Source organism: Passer domesticus, chromosome 17 (assembly GCF_036417665.1).
Source record: "Passer domesticus isolate bPasDom1 chromosome 17, bPasDom1.hap1, whole genome shotgun sequence".
Classification (NCBI taxonomy): Eukaryota; Metazoa; Chordata; class Aves; order Passeriformes; family Passeridae; genus Passer; species Passer domesticus.
Genome location: NC_087490.1, coordinates 12463922 through 12482576, shown reverse-complemented (window position 1 = coordinate 12482576; position 18655 = coordinate 12463922). Strand labels below are relative to the sequence as shown.

Here is an 18655-nt window from a genome sequence, read left to right as displayed (position 1 = left end):
AGCTCTGTCAGATCAGAAACAAAAGGGAATAAAGCTCTGTCAGATCAGAAACAGAAGGGAATAAAGCTCTCATCAGATCACCTACAGCTTTCCAGGGGGGCAGAGGAGCAGTATTGCAGCTCTTTGGGGAAGTCAGTGTGTCTTGTCTGGTGCCCCGTGGCTGGAGATGCGAGGCTTGACTCCATGTTTCAGAAGGCCCTCCTGTTCCTTTTGAAGAATGTCAAGTGTTTATGTAGAAGTTCTGCTGTTTCATTTAAATGATGGGAGACCTGAACTTGCTTCTGTTAAGGTCAAGGTGACAGGATTGTCACTAGAGCTGGTTCATGTGCTCCATTTTAGAATCCAAGGGGCTTCTTGGAGGGCAGTTTGTGTCTGGGTGAGAGTGCAGGATCAGCCTCTTTTCTGGCAGTGAATAATATCATATTATATTATGATATATATTATACTAAAATACTACATGAAAACTGTACTAAAAGAATAGAGAGAACAAGAATAGAATGCATAACAAAATGCTGTGACTGCTCACAGGCTGTGATTGGTCATCAAGTGGAAACAATCCACATGGACCAATGGAAGATGCACCTGTTGCACTCCACAGCAGCAGACAGTTATTGTTTGCATTTCTCTCCTGAGGCTCCTCAGCTTCTCAGGAGGGAAAAATCCTAGCAAAGGATGTTTTATAAAATATCACAGGTACCGCAGTGTGTGTGCAGAGGTCGGGAGGGAGGGCTCACCTGTCCTGGGCGCCGGGGTCGTTGTGCACGCAGGTGAGCGTGGCCGTGCTGCGCGCGCTGTCCGTCTCCTCCTGCACCCCCCACTGGTCAGCATCACTGACCCTGATGTCCGAGATCCTCACTCCGGGGGCCGTCCTGATCCTGTTGGGGACAGCAAGGATTGCCTTAGCTACAGAGAAACCCAGAGAGGTGAACAAGGAGGCTGGAAGGAAATGCTCCCTCTGCCATCAATAACAGGTTGCAACCATGAGTCACTCTGCTTTGAAAACACAAAACATTTAAAGAGGTGAGGTGTGAGTTTCATTATGTGCAAAGCCAGTCAACTTTAGCTTGAGCAATGTGGAGAGATTAAAAATGGTTTCTGCTCCTGTGGCACCAGTCTGATACAAATGAAACAGATGTGATGAAGCATAAGTTGATTTAATTTGCTGTGTCTGTCCTGCAGTTTAAGATGGGCAATAAGAGCAATGTGATATAAAATACATCCTCCTGCCTGCAAACCTTTGGGAGTGAGGTATCTTCTGATATTAGGGATGTCTGCATGGGAAAAAATGAGTTTCATTGCTCAAAGACCTTAATGCAGGAAGGAGAGAAAAGTTATCCTAGACTGAGGGAGGAAAATAATTATGTCATTGCAGCAGGAACTATCAAACTGGGCACATCAGACTGCTGCTGCCAAAAATAATATGATGCTGACATGGAAAACTTTGGTTTCCTGAGAATGGCTAGAGTTTGAGAGCAGTGTGGTAGCTGGTAAATGTCGCCGGTTTTTGGCTCAGAAAAAATAAAACTTGCCAAAAATAAAAAGTCCATGCTCCAGCGAGGCTCAGCGTTAGAAACAGATTGCCAAGGAATAGGAAACAAACTGCTTTTATTAGCAGGAACTTCATTTGTGCAGCTTGACTCCTGAAACAAGCCTGGGATTACGACAGGAGTGCTGCAAATATGCCTGGAGAACAATTAGGCAGAGAGAAACTGCTGCAGCGCCACGCTCGCCACTGCTGTGACTTAATTAATTAAAAGCAAAGCCAAGAGGGACCTTTCAGTTAGATGGTGGAACGGAACAGCACTGCTGGGACCTGGAGTGTTATTTAACAGTGAATTGTGATGGGTTTGCCCCATGCCTCATGGCCAGTTGGTGCTCGTGCTGCACCATTAAAAACTTCCTCGGAGCTCTGGCTGGGTTCATGGGCTTGGATCAAAGCGAGTTCATGACTCCATGGGTGGTCTGTTCCTCTGAGAAGGAATTAATTCATCCTGCTTTTATGATATCCTTATTTTTGCCTGTAAGCCTGTAGCGACTTGATGGGTCAAATCCATGCCTGGCATAACCAAGCTGATGAAAAATATTCTCTGTAACAGGATTTTACCTGATATTTTTCTAATTGTCTCCTTCCTGCTTTCCCACAGGCATTCATATCTCCAAACAGTATTCCTCAAAGCTGATGTGCCCCGTCCCTATCACCTCCTCTTTTTTTTTTCAGAGGGACATTCACTTATTCTGTAGTAATTACACTGGACCAAATCATTCCTGCAAGACACCTGCACGGCTTCATTTCAGACTGACTTGTAATCCACATGAGATAGAGAATTAGACCCTCAGCAATGGATTCAATATTTTCTTTCATTAGTCAACCACTTTTGAAAAAAAATCACTAGGACCTGGCAAAAAAAAAAAAAAAAAAAAAAAAAAAACCAAAACCAAAAAACTCAAACAAATCAAAGTACCTGGTTTTAAATTTTTTCTTCCCCAGACAAATTTGTGGGTTTTTTAAAGAAACTCATATCACCATTCTATCAAGTTCCCATATTTTTTGTTGACAATGCATCTGAAAACTTCTAACCTGACTTTTCACCCAGGTCAAATCCTGATTAATTGAAGGTTAATTGAAAGGCAGGAATGCTGGGGGGACAGGCACACCAGGACAATTGGAACTTATCCACAATTTCAGGATTCATCAGCCTTTCCCATCTGCCAGAAGCTCGTTATGTCCTCCTACACAGCTTTGCACTGCAGAGAGCTTCACTCTGCAGCAGCTCCTTTTGTCTGTCCTGAACCAAATCTAGGGAGGAAGAGGGTGAGGAGCTACAACGAGGATGAGGAGCTACACTGAGGATGAAGACCTACAACAAGGATGAGGAGCTACACTGAGGATGAGGAACTACACCGAGGATGAGGAACTACACCGAGGATGAAGAGTTACAACGAGGATGAGGAGCTACAGCTAGAATAAGGAGCTACAACAAGTATAAGGAGCTACAACAAGGATAAGGAGCTACAACAAGGACGATGAGCTACAGTGAAGATGAGGAGCTATAACGAGGATGAGGAGCTACAATGAGGATGAAGAACTACAATGAGGATGAAGAGTTACACCAAGGATGAGGAGCTACAGCTAGAATAAGGAGCTACAACAAGGATAAGGAGCTACAATGAGGATGAAGAGCTACAGCTACAATGAGGAGCTACACCGAGGCTGAGGAGCTCCATGATGCAGTTCCTGCACCCCTGGGCAGGATTCAGGAGCCCTGTGCAGCTCCTCCTGAAGCTGCTCCCCTTTGCCTCCACCAGTGGTGCTCACACAGTGTGAGGCTGCAGGAGCTCCATCATCCCCCTCTTGCTGCACACCCAGCTGTCCCAGCCTCCTTCATGACCCCAAAACACCAACCTCCCTCTTGGCCCACCCCTCAGCAGGGAGCTTTGCTGCTCATCCCCTGTGTCTGAGCTGGTTTTGCCATCAGGTGAGACTCTCCTGCTGGCCCAAGCCTGGCTTCCCTTCAGGGTGACCCTTCAGAGGAGCCGTGTGGGCTTTGGCCGTGCTGTCCCTGCCTCTCTTGTGAGCAGCAAGTGAACAGCGCTCGCTGCTCCCCAGCCACGTGCTCCAGAAGTGCCTCAGAACGCTGCATTTTAGGAAAAATTCCAGTCGAATCCCTTGCATTGCATCTGCTCTAGTGGGCTGAGACAAGATGTCATTTTGCATTTTTGGATATCAGTAGAGCCAGGAAGGTTGAAAGAAGGAAGAAGCTACGTTCAGCTTCTCACTTAGGAAAAGTCAAGAAATTCAAATGAAACCAGCCTACATATGGGAGTTTGAGCCTACTGTTCCTCAGATAAGTGATTCATATCTTTAAAATTTCCCCCAAGCTCCACAGGCACAAAAATTATTGTAAGTGTTGGGGACTGAGGCTTCAAAAAAGAGTAAGAAATTCCTAGCAGAGCTGCCACGAGCTGGAGAAAGGATGGTGAATGGCACGTGTGTGGGCCCTACTCTGTGCCAGGCTTCAATTAGAAGCTTGGGTGGATCATTTCGTTTTCTTATACCTCCCTTCCCCACGTATAAAATACTGGAAAGTGTTGCTCTGCCAACTCAAAGGGAGCTGTAAGGATAAATGGAATTGCCTGAAAAAAATCTGATGTCCTTTAAATTTGCCAGCTGACAAAAATTCTTCCATCTCTGTGCACGAAACTGTGGAAAGGAGCTGCTGAAGTATTTCATAGAACCCCGACCCAATAAGCAACTGTTACCACTAAGATGGCTTAATTACTTTTTTTATAAAGATAATTTTTGAAATGAGAGGGGCAAAAAAGGAAAAAAAAAGGAACAAAACATGACAGCCAATTGGAAATTTAGCAAAACCGACATTTTGTTCCCATGAAATATTTGCTTACTGAAAAGCAGAATTATCAGACAGAAAAGTGTCCTGTTGAAAACCTAAAACATTGCGGTGCCCATGGCATTTGAAAATGCAGCTAGCAGGGATGTGAGGCAGGGAGCTGGGCAGAAATTACCCTGCAACAGGGCCTGTGCAGTGGGGATATCTCTGCCACAGGGGTGAGGGAGTCCCACAGAAACGTGACCCCTCAGCACAGCCTTTGTGCTACTGTCCCTGTAGGATCTGAGGGGATGCAGGGGGGAGAACCAGAACTGCTGCAGAGCGAGCACAGCCCCTCTGCAGCTCCAGAGATGCACCAGGAGCTGCTTGCAGTGAGGATTTTGGAACACATTTGGTACCCTGGCAGGACTTTCCCCTGAACAATGTGTCCCCAATTTATGTGGAATATAAAGATACAAACGTGATGGGCTGGAAGGAGCAGCATTCCCAGCCTGCCAACCTGGAACCAGAAACTCTTTTAAAATGCAATCCCAGCCCAAAATGTATTTGACCCTGTAAATTGAGCCAGTCTAAACCTCTTCTCTCAGTTCTCCCAACACAAGGAAAGAAGGGACAAGTAATCACAAGGGCTGGGAGCAAACTCAGAGCTGCAGGAGGGGTTCATGCACCCAGCACTTGGTGAGGGAAATTCCACAGCCTCCCAGTCAATTAAGTACAATCTGAAAGGTAAATCCTTGCTCGTCACACAGCCCCAGCCCCAAGCCTGGCAGAGGGAACTGGGAGGTAAAGTCTTGGCAAAAGGAACTCTAAAATAGAAACAGAAGGAAAAGATATTTAGGAAATAAACCAGAGATGTGCTCACAGCAGATGGGAAATGCTCAAAATGATGTGAAAAACGACTTTTTCACAGCTATTTTAGAAATCCTCTTATCCCCTCCCCACCCCATTAGGGGGGAAAGCATGATCTGAGCTAAATTCACTCTCAGTGACGTACTAATAATAACAGTTATGATAAATTTCATTTGTAATTTCCAACCATTTCTGCAGTCAGGCCTTCCACACACATTTTTAGCCCAATTAAAAATAAAGCCATTATCTTTTCCCTACAGGAAATCCAAGCTGTAACCACTGTAGTCAACTTGCCCAAATTATACTCTCTGCAGAGCCAGAATGAGGGTTGATCCACCCCAATTCCCAGCCAGACACCCCTCCCCTTCTCTAAGACCAAACCAGAGCAGAGCTGAGTAATTCCAAGCCCTCACAGAGCATTTAACATATTTGAAGAATTGCACAAACAGCAAGCAATTAGTTCTGAACAAGGTCCCTGGGGAGTTTCTAGTTAAAATACATGTGTTTTAGGCTACATTAAACCAAGCATTAAAAATTAAAATCATCACTGAACTCAGACATAACATCTGGGGACTTGTGGGTGTGGGTGAGATGGGCAGTGTTTTATAAAGGATGGAACACCAGGGTTCCTGGAGAGGTGGAGGAAGGAGAGGGAGTTGGCTGGGAGAGAGAAGCAGGTCTGTGATTCACAGCTCCCACATCCTCTGCACTCCGTGGCTTTTGGGAGGGAGGCACAGACAGTCAGGAGTTCATCCCTACAGGGTGTGAAAGAAAAACCTCCTGGGAAATGCAGCTAGAGCAGAGGGAGCTCCCCCAGGGAGAGGCAGCATCCCTCTCTTCCTGAGACTCCTGGACAAAACTGTCCATGGGTAATCCAGAAATATGAGGTGAGGTAAAGCCACTCCAAAAACACATGGCAGAACCAGGAGTTAGAGCCAGAGCTGCCAAGGAATGTTTTGGTTTCTTCACCCTCCTCCTGCTGCAGAGCCACTGATAAGAGCCAGCCATGACAAACCAGACCCTGGCAAATGCCCCGTCTGCTGCTGTGGCCTTGGGGTGTGAAACCAGGAGCCCTGCACTGCCTCACCTCTCACAGAACTCACAACAGCTCAGGGGGTCAGCTCCTCCATCTTCACAAGCTAACCAAGTGTTTGTTTTTCAAAATATTTTCCCAAGAACTTTAGTTCTTTGTTCTTTTATATTTTAAAAGACCTGTCACAGATTTATGTTCAAATTGCTTCCCCATCAAATTCTCCTTAAAATAGCAGCACTGGGCCAGCTGTGTTTGCTTCCTCAATCCCATATTAATGTCACTATAGGCAAAGTTATTTTTCCAAGCATGTAAAATACACTTCAAAATACATAAAGACCCTGCAAAGACCCGAGCCCTCTCCAAAGAGGTCACAAGAGTAGAAGCACAAAGAATATTCTGCTTTATAGCAAAGTAAAACAAGCAGCCTACACAGCCCCACAGAGAGGTGTAAGTACATGGTGAGCAGATGGCAATTTGGAAACAGCAACTGCAAGGCACCAAACTGAAGGGAAGCCCAGGTAAAAGGGTTTGGTGAAGGTACCAGCAGCAAAAAGCTCAGCATGGCTCTACAACAGCCAAGGCCAATAAGAGTTGCCAGTGAAACAATGGTGGGACAAAACCCCAGGTGTGCCCTTGGGGTTAAAGGCAGCACTTCCCAAGTCACCTGGAGTTTTGCTTAAGATTTGAGGTCTGAATTTCATCCATGCTAAAACTGGTGCAGTGACTGACCCCTCAGTGAATATTTGGCTCAGATGTTTCCAAAAGCAGAGCTGGGTGTGCGGGGCTCTGCCTGCCCTGGCCCCAGAACCCCTCCCCACGGCAGGTCAGAGCTTTCTGTGCCTCCCCAGCTCAGCACTCCCCCACCCTCACACCTAGCAGGAAATGTGCCTTTCCCTCCCCTGGCACACCTCACTTCCTCCTGCACCAGTTATTTTTAAATAACCTTTTGTAGCTGCTGTACTTAACCCTGCCAAGCGTTTGGGGCTGCAGCTTCCCTGAGAGCAGCTATTAGTGTCACACGCCAGAAGATCTCAGCCCAACACACGCTCGGGAGGAAAGGCACTGCCAGAGCTCTGGTAGGACACAGCAGATAAAACGGGTGCAGGGGGGCGAGGCGGGAACAAATCTGCTCAACAGAAGCATCAGTTAACTCACAGAAAATTAAACCTGCTCACAGGCTGAACCAAAGGCACAGTTATTACTTTATATATTATTATATATAAATATGTTATATATTATTATATATTATATGTATTATATAGTTATTGTTTTATATTTGTATTTGTATTATTATATTATTTATTATATTATTATTTCTATATTATTTTCTATAGTATTATTTTAATTATTTTACTCAGGTTCTAACAAAAATACCCCATTCAACTGCCTATAAAACCACATGAGAGGGCTTGCACTCATGAGTCCTTCCAACAGTATAAACTAGGAACAAATAAAAGGATAAATGATTAAAAGGAAAAATCCCAATGACTCAGAGGACAGAAAACCCTTTGAAATCATGGAGGGGATCAGTGCTGAAGAGTTAGAATTATACAATTACTACTCTTCTACCCAAAAAGGTGAAGCTATCAACCTTTTCTTTTTTCCAGCCCATCAAATGTTTCAAATTATGTAAAACATTGAGCTCACTAGCATATTGGATTTTGAATAATGAAAAGAGTAAACAGGATTTTAATTTGGATTCTGACAGTAAGGCGCTTTCCATGTGATAAATTAACTATTAGGGAAGACAAATTAACACAACCACCCCTTGAGTATGATGGCTTATGATTCTGAGGAAGCTTTTACAGAAGCATGATAAAAATAAGGCAGGATGAAAAACAGGATATGATGATGGAGGGAGTATTTTACCAAAAATTCTTCCTCCTTCTTCACACCAAATTGTGCGTATAACTTCTCTTTTAAAATATGCAGCAGCTCCTCTCAAGAGCCCCCCATTTTTCCTAAGAATGACTCAACATTTTAGGAGAGTTCCTCAGCTGCTCTAGATGACCAGACTGATGAATTTTGAAGTGCTTGTTTAACACTGAGCTGTTAAATTTGACATCTGTGAAGCAAGGTCAGAAGAAGAGGTGTCACCCCTCCTTAGGAATTTCTTTGAAAGGGAAGGTGTCTGAGAAACATTTTCTAGGCATAAGACTGTGCTCATAAAATCAGCCAAGAGGATGTGATCAACTTCAAAGCAGCCAAGCATCATGTTATATTTTCACATCCAAATGAAAACTCCCAAGTTTTGTCATTTCTTTAAAGGAGAGAAGACATTTTAAGATTTCATCTTCACATTTCAGCAGAAACTCCATTTTTCAAACTGCTCTCTCTCTCTCTCTCAGGTAAACAAATACAGCTTAGAAAAACAGCAGAAAGGCATCCTAATTGGCTTGAAATTAAAGCTATTAATTTTTATTCTTATTTATTCCTGTCACAAACCAGACCTGTTTTATATGGATTTCCACCACTGCTATGGAAACCTGAGAGGTTCTGAAGTCTTTATGTAACACGAGATGAAAACGCCGTCTCCCACAGCAAGCACTGTTTTCTTTGAAATATGTCAACAGTGGAATTTTGTCCCTCTGGGAGAAAAAGGGTTGCCAGGCACTGAGACAGGAGACATCAGGTCCAAGTCTATTGACTCAAGACATGCTATTAACCATTTAACTCACTGGGCAACTTCAAAATAAGGATGTTTACTCACCTTTGTTGGAAATTCATGCAAGGAGAAAAAACCCTTTTATTTCTATGGAGACACCATGTACTTGTATTCCTAAAAATTGTACAGATACTGAATTTCAATGTATTCCTGTAGTTTTCCAGCAGTACTTCAAACTGCAGGTCAAAAAGTTTTGTAACAACTGGCATTTTCTTAATAAAACTAAAATTCACCATTTATTGGAGTCCACCTGAAAACACTGTTGTACTTTTGACATATAAATTACTTTAATCAAAATATAAGCAAGTTTAGGTCTCGATTGTGCTGAAGGCTCCTAAATTCCAGCAAACTCGTGACAGCAGTGGGACAGGCCTGATGTTTGGGTGGCAAACTCAGTGGACTCCAGAGAATCCTGCTACACCAGCATGGAAAGGGAGCAGATCCTCTGTCCTTTGCCTGCCTGGAGGGCAGCAAAAATTGCCCAGAAATTGCAAATAAACACACACAATTCCTAGAACTCACTGGACACCCACATTCAAATATCCAATAAACATGAATTAACCATTCCTGCTATAAATCAGAAGGAGGCAGGTTTTTTTCCAAGCTAAAGGATCCTTGTAGTACGGAGCAGCTCCTGACATCCCTCCCTCCTCAGGGTGCACACGCAGCTCTCAGCCTCCCCTGAAGGAGAGAGATGTTTTCCTTCATCCCAGGGCCTCTGTGAATTAACTGAGCTGGGATGTGGATTGTGGTTCCAGGAGCTGGGAGTGCTGGCACGTGCCCTCAGACATCTCCAGGATGAACTCGGTGCCCTCCTCCCTCCAACACAACAATTTGTGCTAAAGCTTCTCTGCAGAGAGGAGAGGTGAAAAGCTGGAGTGGTTTTCTGTAACACATCTACAGAATAAAAATCAAAGCTCCTTCAGTCTCTTCAGCCTTTCTCTGAAAGATCTAAAACACTCAGACCATGTCCTTTACCTTGAAGCCAATGCAATGCTCTAAGAAATAAAACTCTTCCTTAAAACCCACAAGTTCTAAAGGAGAATATGCATTACCAGCCTGAAGGAGTTCAAAGTATTTGAACTTGGAATTCTTGCAATCATGCAGAAACACAGCTTTGGAAACCATAATGAAAAAATCAAAGTAAGGCAGAAGTTTCCTCCTGCAAAGACAAAGCTACTTAGAGGTTTGTTTTTATTGAAAGGCTCCTTTCAGAGATCATCACTGCAAAAACATTTGCAGCCTGAGCAGAGTTCAGGCCTCCTGGGAGACAAAACACTGTTATAAAAGGGTCATTTTTCTGCCTCTACAAATAAAAAAAACTCTGAAGGTCACAGATTCTGGAAGCACCTAAACAATAACAAAATAAAAACTTTCCATGCCTCTCCTTGCAAAAGCAGATAACGAGCTCCTTGGCATGTCCTGGTCAGCACTGGAGCAGGGCTTACAGCATTTAAAACACTCCATCACTGCAGCTGAATTTGCTCACCATCATGGAGTCTCAGATATTTCCTTTTAAATGTTTATTAAATCCAATAATATATAATTAGAATTAATTCTCCTTTACCAGACATCAGTATATATGACTTAGGGCCAAAGAACCTTCCTGGGTTGCTTCAAGCTGCACCAGCAGAAAAATAAACTAAAAATGATCATTCAAAAGAGCAGATCTTTGAAAACTATGTACACTTCTAATTCCAGTGACCTCATCCCAACCCTTGGCACATCCAGCAGTTGTTTTACAGCATGGAGTGACCTGTCCTGCATTGTCCCATGCTTGCTCAGCACTCTGAATACAAAAGCAGCACAGGACAGGTTGTCACCAGGACCTGCACCCAGGCTGTGGCAAGGAGACACTGACCTGAGCACAGGGGATGGAGTTAGAGGGAAGTGAAAAAAAACAAAACAACACAGCAATGAAAATCCTCCCAGAATTAAAAAGGCCACAAGAACTTTGCCTGAACTAGTAGTTGTTGTTTTTATTGGAGTATTTTATGGGGTTTTATGTTGTTTAATCGAAGAAAGAAAATGGATGCCATAAAATATGCAGAGCTAACTGGGGCTGCAGAGTACATTGCTGAATATTGCTAGTAATGCCATTTCCCCTTCACTGTCAAAAAATAAAAATATCCTTCTTTATATCCCTGTCACATGGAACAGCAGTCCTCTCACGCTTGCCAATCAATCATCCTGGAGTGCACCTTTACCTTGAGCACTATGTGCTAGGATGGTGAATAAGGGAACCTTAGGAAATAATCTCCCTTTCCACAAGATAGAATTCAATTTCCAGCATAGCTCAGGCCAGTAGTTTTCTTGAAAAGGTGGCACCATATATTACAGCAGAAAAGCATTTTTCTGCTGGTAGTGAAAACTTTAGTGAGCATTATGATTATGTGGTTTGTACTCCAGGCACCAATGACCACCGAGCAGGCTAATAACGAGCGAGTTCTGATGAGAACAGCCCTCCAGCTGGGATAAAACATCAAAGACTTTCTTCACCCTGGTTTTTTTCTCTCCATTCTCCTTTCTTCACAATAAGATTTTTTTTTTCCTAACCTGCATACAATTTTCCAAGATCCTCCTCAGGAGTCAGCACTTCACTCTGGTGCCCAGGTAGCCCCAGTCAGCCCTTTGGCCACGGTGCCAACAGCTTTTATCTCTGGCAGCCCAGTTTGGTTTCTTCAGGTGGTGCTTCTCAGGAGCTTTTTGGACACTCTCTGCAGGTAGATTGAGCCTTCACCAATGTCTCTTTGAATCCCCCTTTGGAACTCTTGCAGCTTTTGCAAGTCCCAAGCTTGGTCTCTCGTCTGAGCCCAGCTGTGCAGCAGAGGCTGGCTGGGTCCACAATCCACGACAATAAAGCCCCACAAATGGATGGTGCCAAGCCCTGTCTGCCTGGATTTGCCTGCAATGTTTCCAGCTATGAAGATGAACAGACAGTTTTTTGCCTCTGGACACCCTGAAGCTCCAAGTCCCAGCTTTTGTTCTTCAGATCTGGCCAAAATATCATTCTGCAAGCTGATGCCTGACAGACAGAGCCCAGCAGCTCCAGAGCCAAAGATGGGAAAGAGTTCAGGAGGATTCAGCCCTCCAAAGTGAGTTGCTCACAGTGCTGCCACAACCTAGAAAGCTTATCCAGCCTTGCAAAGCTGTCAGGAAAATTTACCAGCCACCACACAAAAATTACTTGCCATTTACCAGAGTGATTGATGGTAATGCAAGAAACTAATGGCATTTTACTTGCCTGTCAAAAGAAATTACTCACCCTGGACCAGCAGGATTCTTTAATCCTTACAGCAATTTTTAAATTAAACTCAAGTGTTCATAGGGCTGAAGATCAGCCACAGACAGCAGCTGGCTTCAGGATGGATTCCACCATGATATAGCACGGACAGACAGGTCTGGCACAGCAAGAGCAGGGTGGCAGGCAGCTGCACACGGTGCTTCTGACTTCTTTTTATGTTTGCAGATTTCAGGAGGCCAAATCCATATCCAGATCGTTCATCTCTAACAAAGACCTGAGTCCTGGACCCGTGCATGTAATAAAAAGTTGGGGACAAAGAGGCCATAACCAAAAACTGGACGCTTCAGTGGCAGAGGAATGTTCTCCCATTTTATCTCTGTGTTCAGAAGAGTATTCCAGGATTAGGGATAAATTCACTGCCTGAATCAGTAGAGAGATGGGACCATTCCCTCTGTAGCTTTCCTGACACCATCCTAGAACCTCCTTTGTGTTTTAGCATTAAAACAGTACTCCCCTGGAAGGACAGATCCTCCACCACAGCTCAGAGACAACACCCTTTAAAGGAGATACCTCTCTAGTTTGGGGGCAAACAACATTAATTCAGGAGATTGCCAAGGGGGAAGGACTAAACAAAGGTCCTTGAGCAGCAGCTGATTCTTACAGGCAGAACCAGGTGGCTCCAGCACTCAGCACTGCCTGGAGAACTTCTGGAAGACAAAAAGCAAAGGAAAGCCCAACTTTTGAGGATATGAACGAGCCACTCTCACAGCTTTGATTTTGGATAGCCAGTTTTCTTGACCAGTCTTTAAGATTCAAGCTCCTCACACATCCTCAGACACCAGATGAAAAACCACCTCTGCCAAAGCTCGCAATCAAAAAAGGGAGAGGAGGAACAATTAATGTTTCATGAAGACTACACAGGCCTAGGTGTTAGATACCAAGAAGCCTCTTAAACTTTCAGCATGTCAAAGAAAACTCTGTGTTTGCAATAACACTCCAAAACCAGGCTTTCCCACTGAGGGGGGTTGTGGGGCACAGAATCAGCTACCTCAAAATGCAGCCACAATCCATTACAACAATTCAGTGATTTTCAGAGAACACTCACAGGGAGACAGTGTATCCAACTGAGCATTGAGCACTTCCCATTTCTGTTCTGCTTTCCCAATTTCACTAGTCCCTAACCCTGTTAGTCATGAATTCTTGATTAATGAGCCTTGTTTAGAGGATGTGAATCCTGAAATTGCTCTGATATCCAGGCTCTAACCACAGAAAGACAATCTAATTCAGCGAGGGAATCTGCTGTGCTTAGGGGGGTTTCCAAACCTTCAATAAAGGAAATCAGCTGTTAAGTCATGCTAACAAGGGGCAGCACGCTGTGCTCTCAGCTCCCTGGTGCCATGTGATGGTCTCACAGCTTGGCATCTGGGGGCAAAATCATCTTCATGTGTTAAGGATGTTTAACATCTGCTTGTAAATCTGGGGCCGGTCAAAAACCGGCTGTGAGAGGAGCGAGGGTGATGCCAGCGTGGTTTTACACCAGAATCCTTAACTACGAGGAACACGAGCACACAAACACATCTCCCGAGCCTGTGCAGCAAGGACCAATAACCCAGGGCTAAACTAATTATGGCTTGTTATGCTTGAGCAGGAAAACAGCAGCCGCTCCTCTCCTGCTTCCAGGGGACGTGTAAAACAAGTGTCTTCCTTGCCTGTGCCTGCAGGGGAAGAGCTGTCTCTGGGGAGTCTTCAACTCCCAGGGTGTCCAGAGGAGCAGATTTCTTCCACAGCTGGGGACATGGGGACAGGCAGGACAGCTCTGCTCTCCAGGCTTGACAGCAGGGCCCTCAGCAGGCCAGCCTTCTTGTTGACTCTAACGTAAAAATGTATTTCTCAGGACATGAAAAATCTGATACAGCAGCGCAAAACAAAAAGATAGAATGCTTCATTAAATAATATCACTCATCACGTGCTTATGAATATTCATAAGGTGGGGGGTGGAGGGGGGACCTTAATTATGCTTGAAATGGTTTATAAAATGCACCAAGATGGAAGAAATGCTGCTTGTTCTCCTACATCAGGCACTTTCAGACATGTTTCAGGAGCCCAGTCCTCGAGACCAGGGGATTAATTCCTGAAGACAAGCACTTTTCCCCTGAGCTCCTCCCCAGCTCCTCTCAGAAAATGACCTTTTCTGATCTTAAAACATCTTGAAAGAGACAGAAAGATTAATTATGCTCCTCCCCACTTCATCTTCACAGAACATCTGAGTGGTTTCTAGAGCTGCAAACCCTTGATGTCCATGGTCCTTTTGACTGCACTGCTGAGATATTCAAAGACCCAATAAACCAAAGGGAAAGACCCATTCACTGAGACTTTGTGTGGAAAGGAGGTGGGGTGGGAGGCTTAAAATTATCTTCTGCTTAAGTTAGCCAGAGACAACTGGAGAAGATTTATTCACAAATCAAACTCTTCCCTTTCAAAAAGTCACCCATTCTCGTGGTGCTCTGCACACGGGAGATGTTGGGACTAAAAGGCTGAAAAATGCAGCCTGATCCAATGGTTCTGCTTATTCCCACAGAAAATCCATGGGATGAAGAAAAGCAAAGCATTCTGTCCTGTATTTTTATGGACACAGTCTTGCACCTAGAGGTCACAAATGTTTTCCAACTGCAACATTAGCAGGAGCTGGAGCTCACCTTTCAGAGCACTTTCCTGCACAGGTGATGTTTGTTGATGCCTGCCTGTTTGTGGCTGTAATTTTTTCCTCCAGCAATTACTGTCACTGTATCAGACCTTATCCTAGAGTCAGGTGCTGAGGCACTCAGGGACAGTGTTCTCCCAGGAAGGAATTGCTGATGCAAAACCTTAATTCCAATTACCAATGTCAATAACTTGTGGATATTAAAAGTGAAGACAGAGTTTTCCTGGGCTGAGATTGCTTTCTAATCGGGTACCTGGGCTATAAATGATCTGATCTGCTGATGAAGAGCTCAAATTAGAAAGGCACCATTCAAAAAATCACGAAATATAAGGCTGACATCTTTTGATTTTCAGTGGCATCCAGAGCGCTCCGTTCCTTCCTGGTGGTGTTGCCTTCCTGGCTTGAATCTCCACTGTCAAGACATCATCCTCAATTAACTTCAGGCACAACTACTCTCAGCTTTAACACTCTGCCCACCAGACTAGCAGTGGGTTTCAAAAGTGGGTCTGCAAGCTGTAATCTCAAACTCATCTATCAGAAATACCAATATTATCCATATTTTCTACTTCTTGGAACAGTGAAACCTCAGAAGTATCATTACATTCAATTTTGGCTTAGTCCTGGGAACATTTTATCTTATTTTCACTTGGGGAACCCCTTTCTTTACTGAATATTCCTGTAGTTAGGATCTCTCTGCAGCTTTATGTGAAATTAAGTAGCCAATGTCATACACATGGTGCTGCAAAGACTAAATCTTGGTATTAAGCAAAGTCAGGGTTTAATTTCCCTGCACGCAGCAGGTGAGATGGGGAAAGGCTAGATTTGGAGAATGTAATAAGCAGTCACAGGTGAACATAAAATATAAATGCAAAATGCATTTCCTCATATTTATTGCATTTTTTACATCTAAATCAGGCAGATTTCATTCCACAGATTGAGACTGATCTGAAGTAATTTAGTGGGAGGCTGGTAGTTGAAACACATAATCACATTTCTAGAACAATGTAATTACATTGAATTTAATGTGATTTCCTGCCACAGGTTTAAAAGTGCAGCCTCCTCCACATTCTCAATTTATGCTGAACATGACACTTGATGTAAGACTACTTTTACACAGCCAGGTAGAGCATTGCATAAGGGGAGAAATTATTCTGTGGCCACTTAAATTCTCCAGGACCAGCAGTCAAAGGTGTTAGTCATGAAGTACCAGTAAGCTCAAATGTTAAATTTCTAGGAAGATACTGTTTCAGCAGATGACCACTGATTTTAGATTTAATTTTCATTAAATGTCTCACAAGGAACAATTATGCCCACCTTAAGAACTCCTGCACAAGTCAGCTCTGCTCTGTGGAGCAAAGAAATTTGATTGGAAATTCACAGCAGAGGAGTTTTCAGGATTTTGTGGGTTGTAGATATTTCAGAATGCTATAATGAAGACTTTTTATAAAGATCAGGCTAATAAATTCTTAGGGCAGGTCAAACCCATTAAGAACTTCTAGAATATATGGGGGGGAAAACTCATGGCAACCTGAATGCAGAGCAAGAGTTCGAATAGTAAAATAAAAACAAGGACAAATGGCTGGAAATGTATCAAAGCTAGGAATAAAACAGCACAGTCAGTGGTGTTTATTGAACTCCTACAAATTAGTTAAAAGTTGATCTAGAGAAAGTGTGCAAGCCAATGCATCAGGACAGTGCTGCCAAAGTACTGCAGAAACAGGAGGGGTACTCTTAAAAATAAATAACACAAAGTTACAGCTGATCAGATGAAATTCTGCCTACGAGACAACTCAAGTAATCTGTTTGCAGAATAATTCCAAAGTTGTACAAATGGAGGCATATTTACAAGCAATTTGCAAACAGAAAGAAAAATGAATAAATTGATCAAAAATGCTATTTACTGCTGGCAGTTCATTTGACTTTCTGCAGAATGCTTCAACATTTATATTCCTTCATTGGAATAAATAAGTATTGAAATATAATGGATAATGAAGCAGATGCTAAAAGGCAAAGAGCACAGGATTTTTTCCCCCCCCCAAGACCAATATAAATCTAAATGAAATAAAAGTTGAAAAGTGGGTTTTAAAGCTGGGGACTTTTATGAAAAGCAAACAAACAATGGATTTAAAGTAGAATCATTATTGATGAATCACAACTCTATGGAAATGGCCTCAGAGAACTCCAAATGCATTATACACTGTGGAAGGGGAGGGAGAAGAGGGAAGAAAAGCCCCTAAAAGGAGACAACACTGAGCCCCCCTCAGCCCTGCCACCCTGTACTGATGCCACAAAATCGGCTGCATTTAGGTTAGGAAGCCAAACCTTAGGATTAGCCCATGCATGGAAGGTTCCTTTGGCTTGAATAAGAAAAATCTCAAGATGTGGAGGCTTGAAACAAACCAAGGAGAGACCTCAATGTCTTTGAGTGGCTTTTTGTCACTCCTGCAGAGTGAAAGGCTCCCACAGCCAGCAATGTGCTGAGGTGGCAGCGACAAATGCGGACCTGTGACAAACCCAGGGGACAGGAGAGCTTTGTCTGGGAGGTGACAACGTCTGCTATTGATGGCTCGGCCACCTGCAGGCCTCAGGCTTGGAGAGGATGATGGCTGTGTCCCAGGAAGGACTTGAGGAGGGCTGAAGGCAGGTGTGAGTGCCACAGTGTCACAGACATATTTTATGAAAAATCCTTTTGCCAGGATCTTTTCTCCTGAGAAGCTGGGAAGCTTCAGCTTCTCCATGTTTTGCTGCTTTGGAATGTGATTTGGAGAATTGTTTACCCAGCATGTGAAATTGTTTTTTCTTGATGACCAATGACAGCCACCTGTGTCAAGGCTGTGAGCAGTCATAAGATTTTATCATTCCATTATTTTCTTTTCTGGCTTTCTGATGGACCTTTCTCTCTATTCTTTTTTAGTATAGTTTCAGTATAGCATTTTAATATAATATCATATCATAATATAATAAATCAGCCTTCTGAAACATGGAGTCAAGATTCTCACCTCTTCCCTTGACCTGGGAGTACAAACACAGCCATACCACAGGGCACAGCAGTGCCAGCTCAGCTGCCACATCCACCCACCACACACCCAGCATGCAGCCCAGCCCTTCCTCCTGAGCCTGACAAGCTCCCCAACAGCTGCAGCATCTCCAGACTTCAACCCCTTTAGCAGGGTTTCTTCAAGGAGCAAATGCATTTGCTGAAATGAATTTTGGGCTGCAGCTCCTTAAAAGGTGCCCATTTCTACATCAGGCAGATTAGCGGCAGGGCCGGCTGGAAGCTGCACTCTTAATCAGAACCAAAAATGTACTAAGCTGATTTTCCCTTTTGTTTAGTGGAAAGCTACTTTCTTCAAGGTGACTCAAGACAAAAGGCAGTTTGCTTAAACAGTAAGAGATTTGCCAGAGGTCCCCCTTTTCATCCCTGATCACTTCCTACGGCTCAGGAAGAGAATTCTGCAAAGACACAGAGTGGGACAGTGGAGTCAGAGCCCTCATTAATGCCAATCAATCAGCTGCAAACCAGAACCAACCCGGCACAAACACTTGGATCCAAACTTGATCAAAAATGGTTAGAAATGAGAAACAATTTGGCTACAGCAGGATTACCACTGCATTAGCTGGGAGGTCAACCCAACTATTCAGAACTTCCATTATGAAGCAAAAGAATGCAAATCTCTGCTTACCCCATCACTGCTCCAACAGTTACATATTCAGATTTCTTTCTGGAATGAGTGCAAATTTGCTTTGATTCTATGACATTTCATCACTTAATACATTTATAGCATGTCAAGGGAAAACTTGACTGAATTCACAA

General features: G+C 43.7%; 1 protein-coding gene across 1 annotated transcript in view; it reads right to left on the bottom strand.

Moving 5' to 3' along the window:
* Window positions 1-18655, bottom strand: part of TMEM132B (transmembrane protein 132B) — a 212723-nt gene that overhangs the window by 115212 nt on the left and 78856 nt on the right. Inside the window, exon 3 of the mRNA XM_064392024.1 lies at window positions 735-875. Coding sequence (XP_064248094.1) covers window positions 735-875 — 141 coding nt within the window. The remainder of the gene's footprint in view (window positions 1-734; window positions 876-18655) is intronic.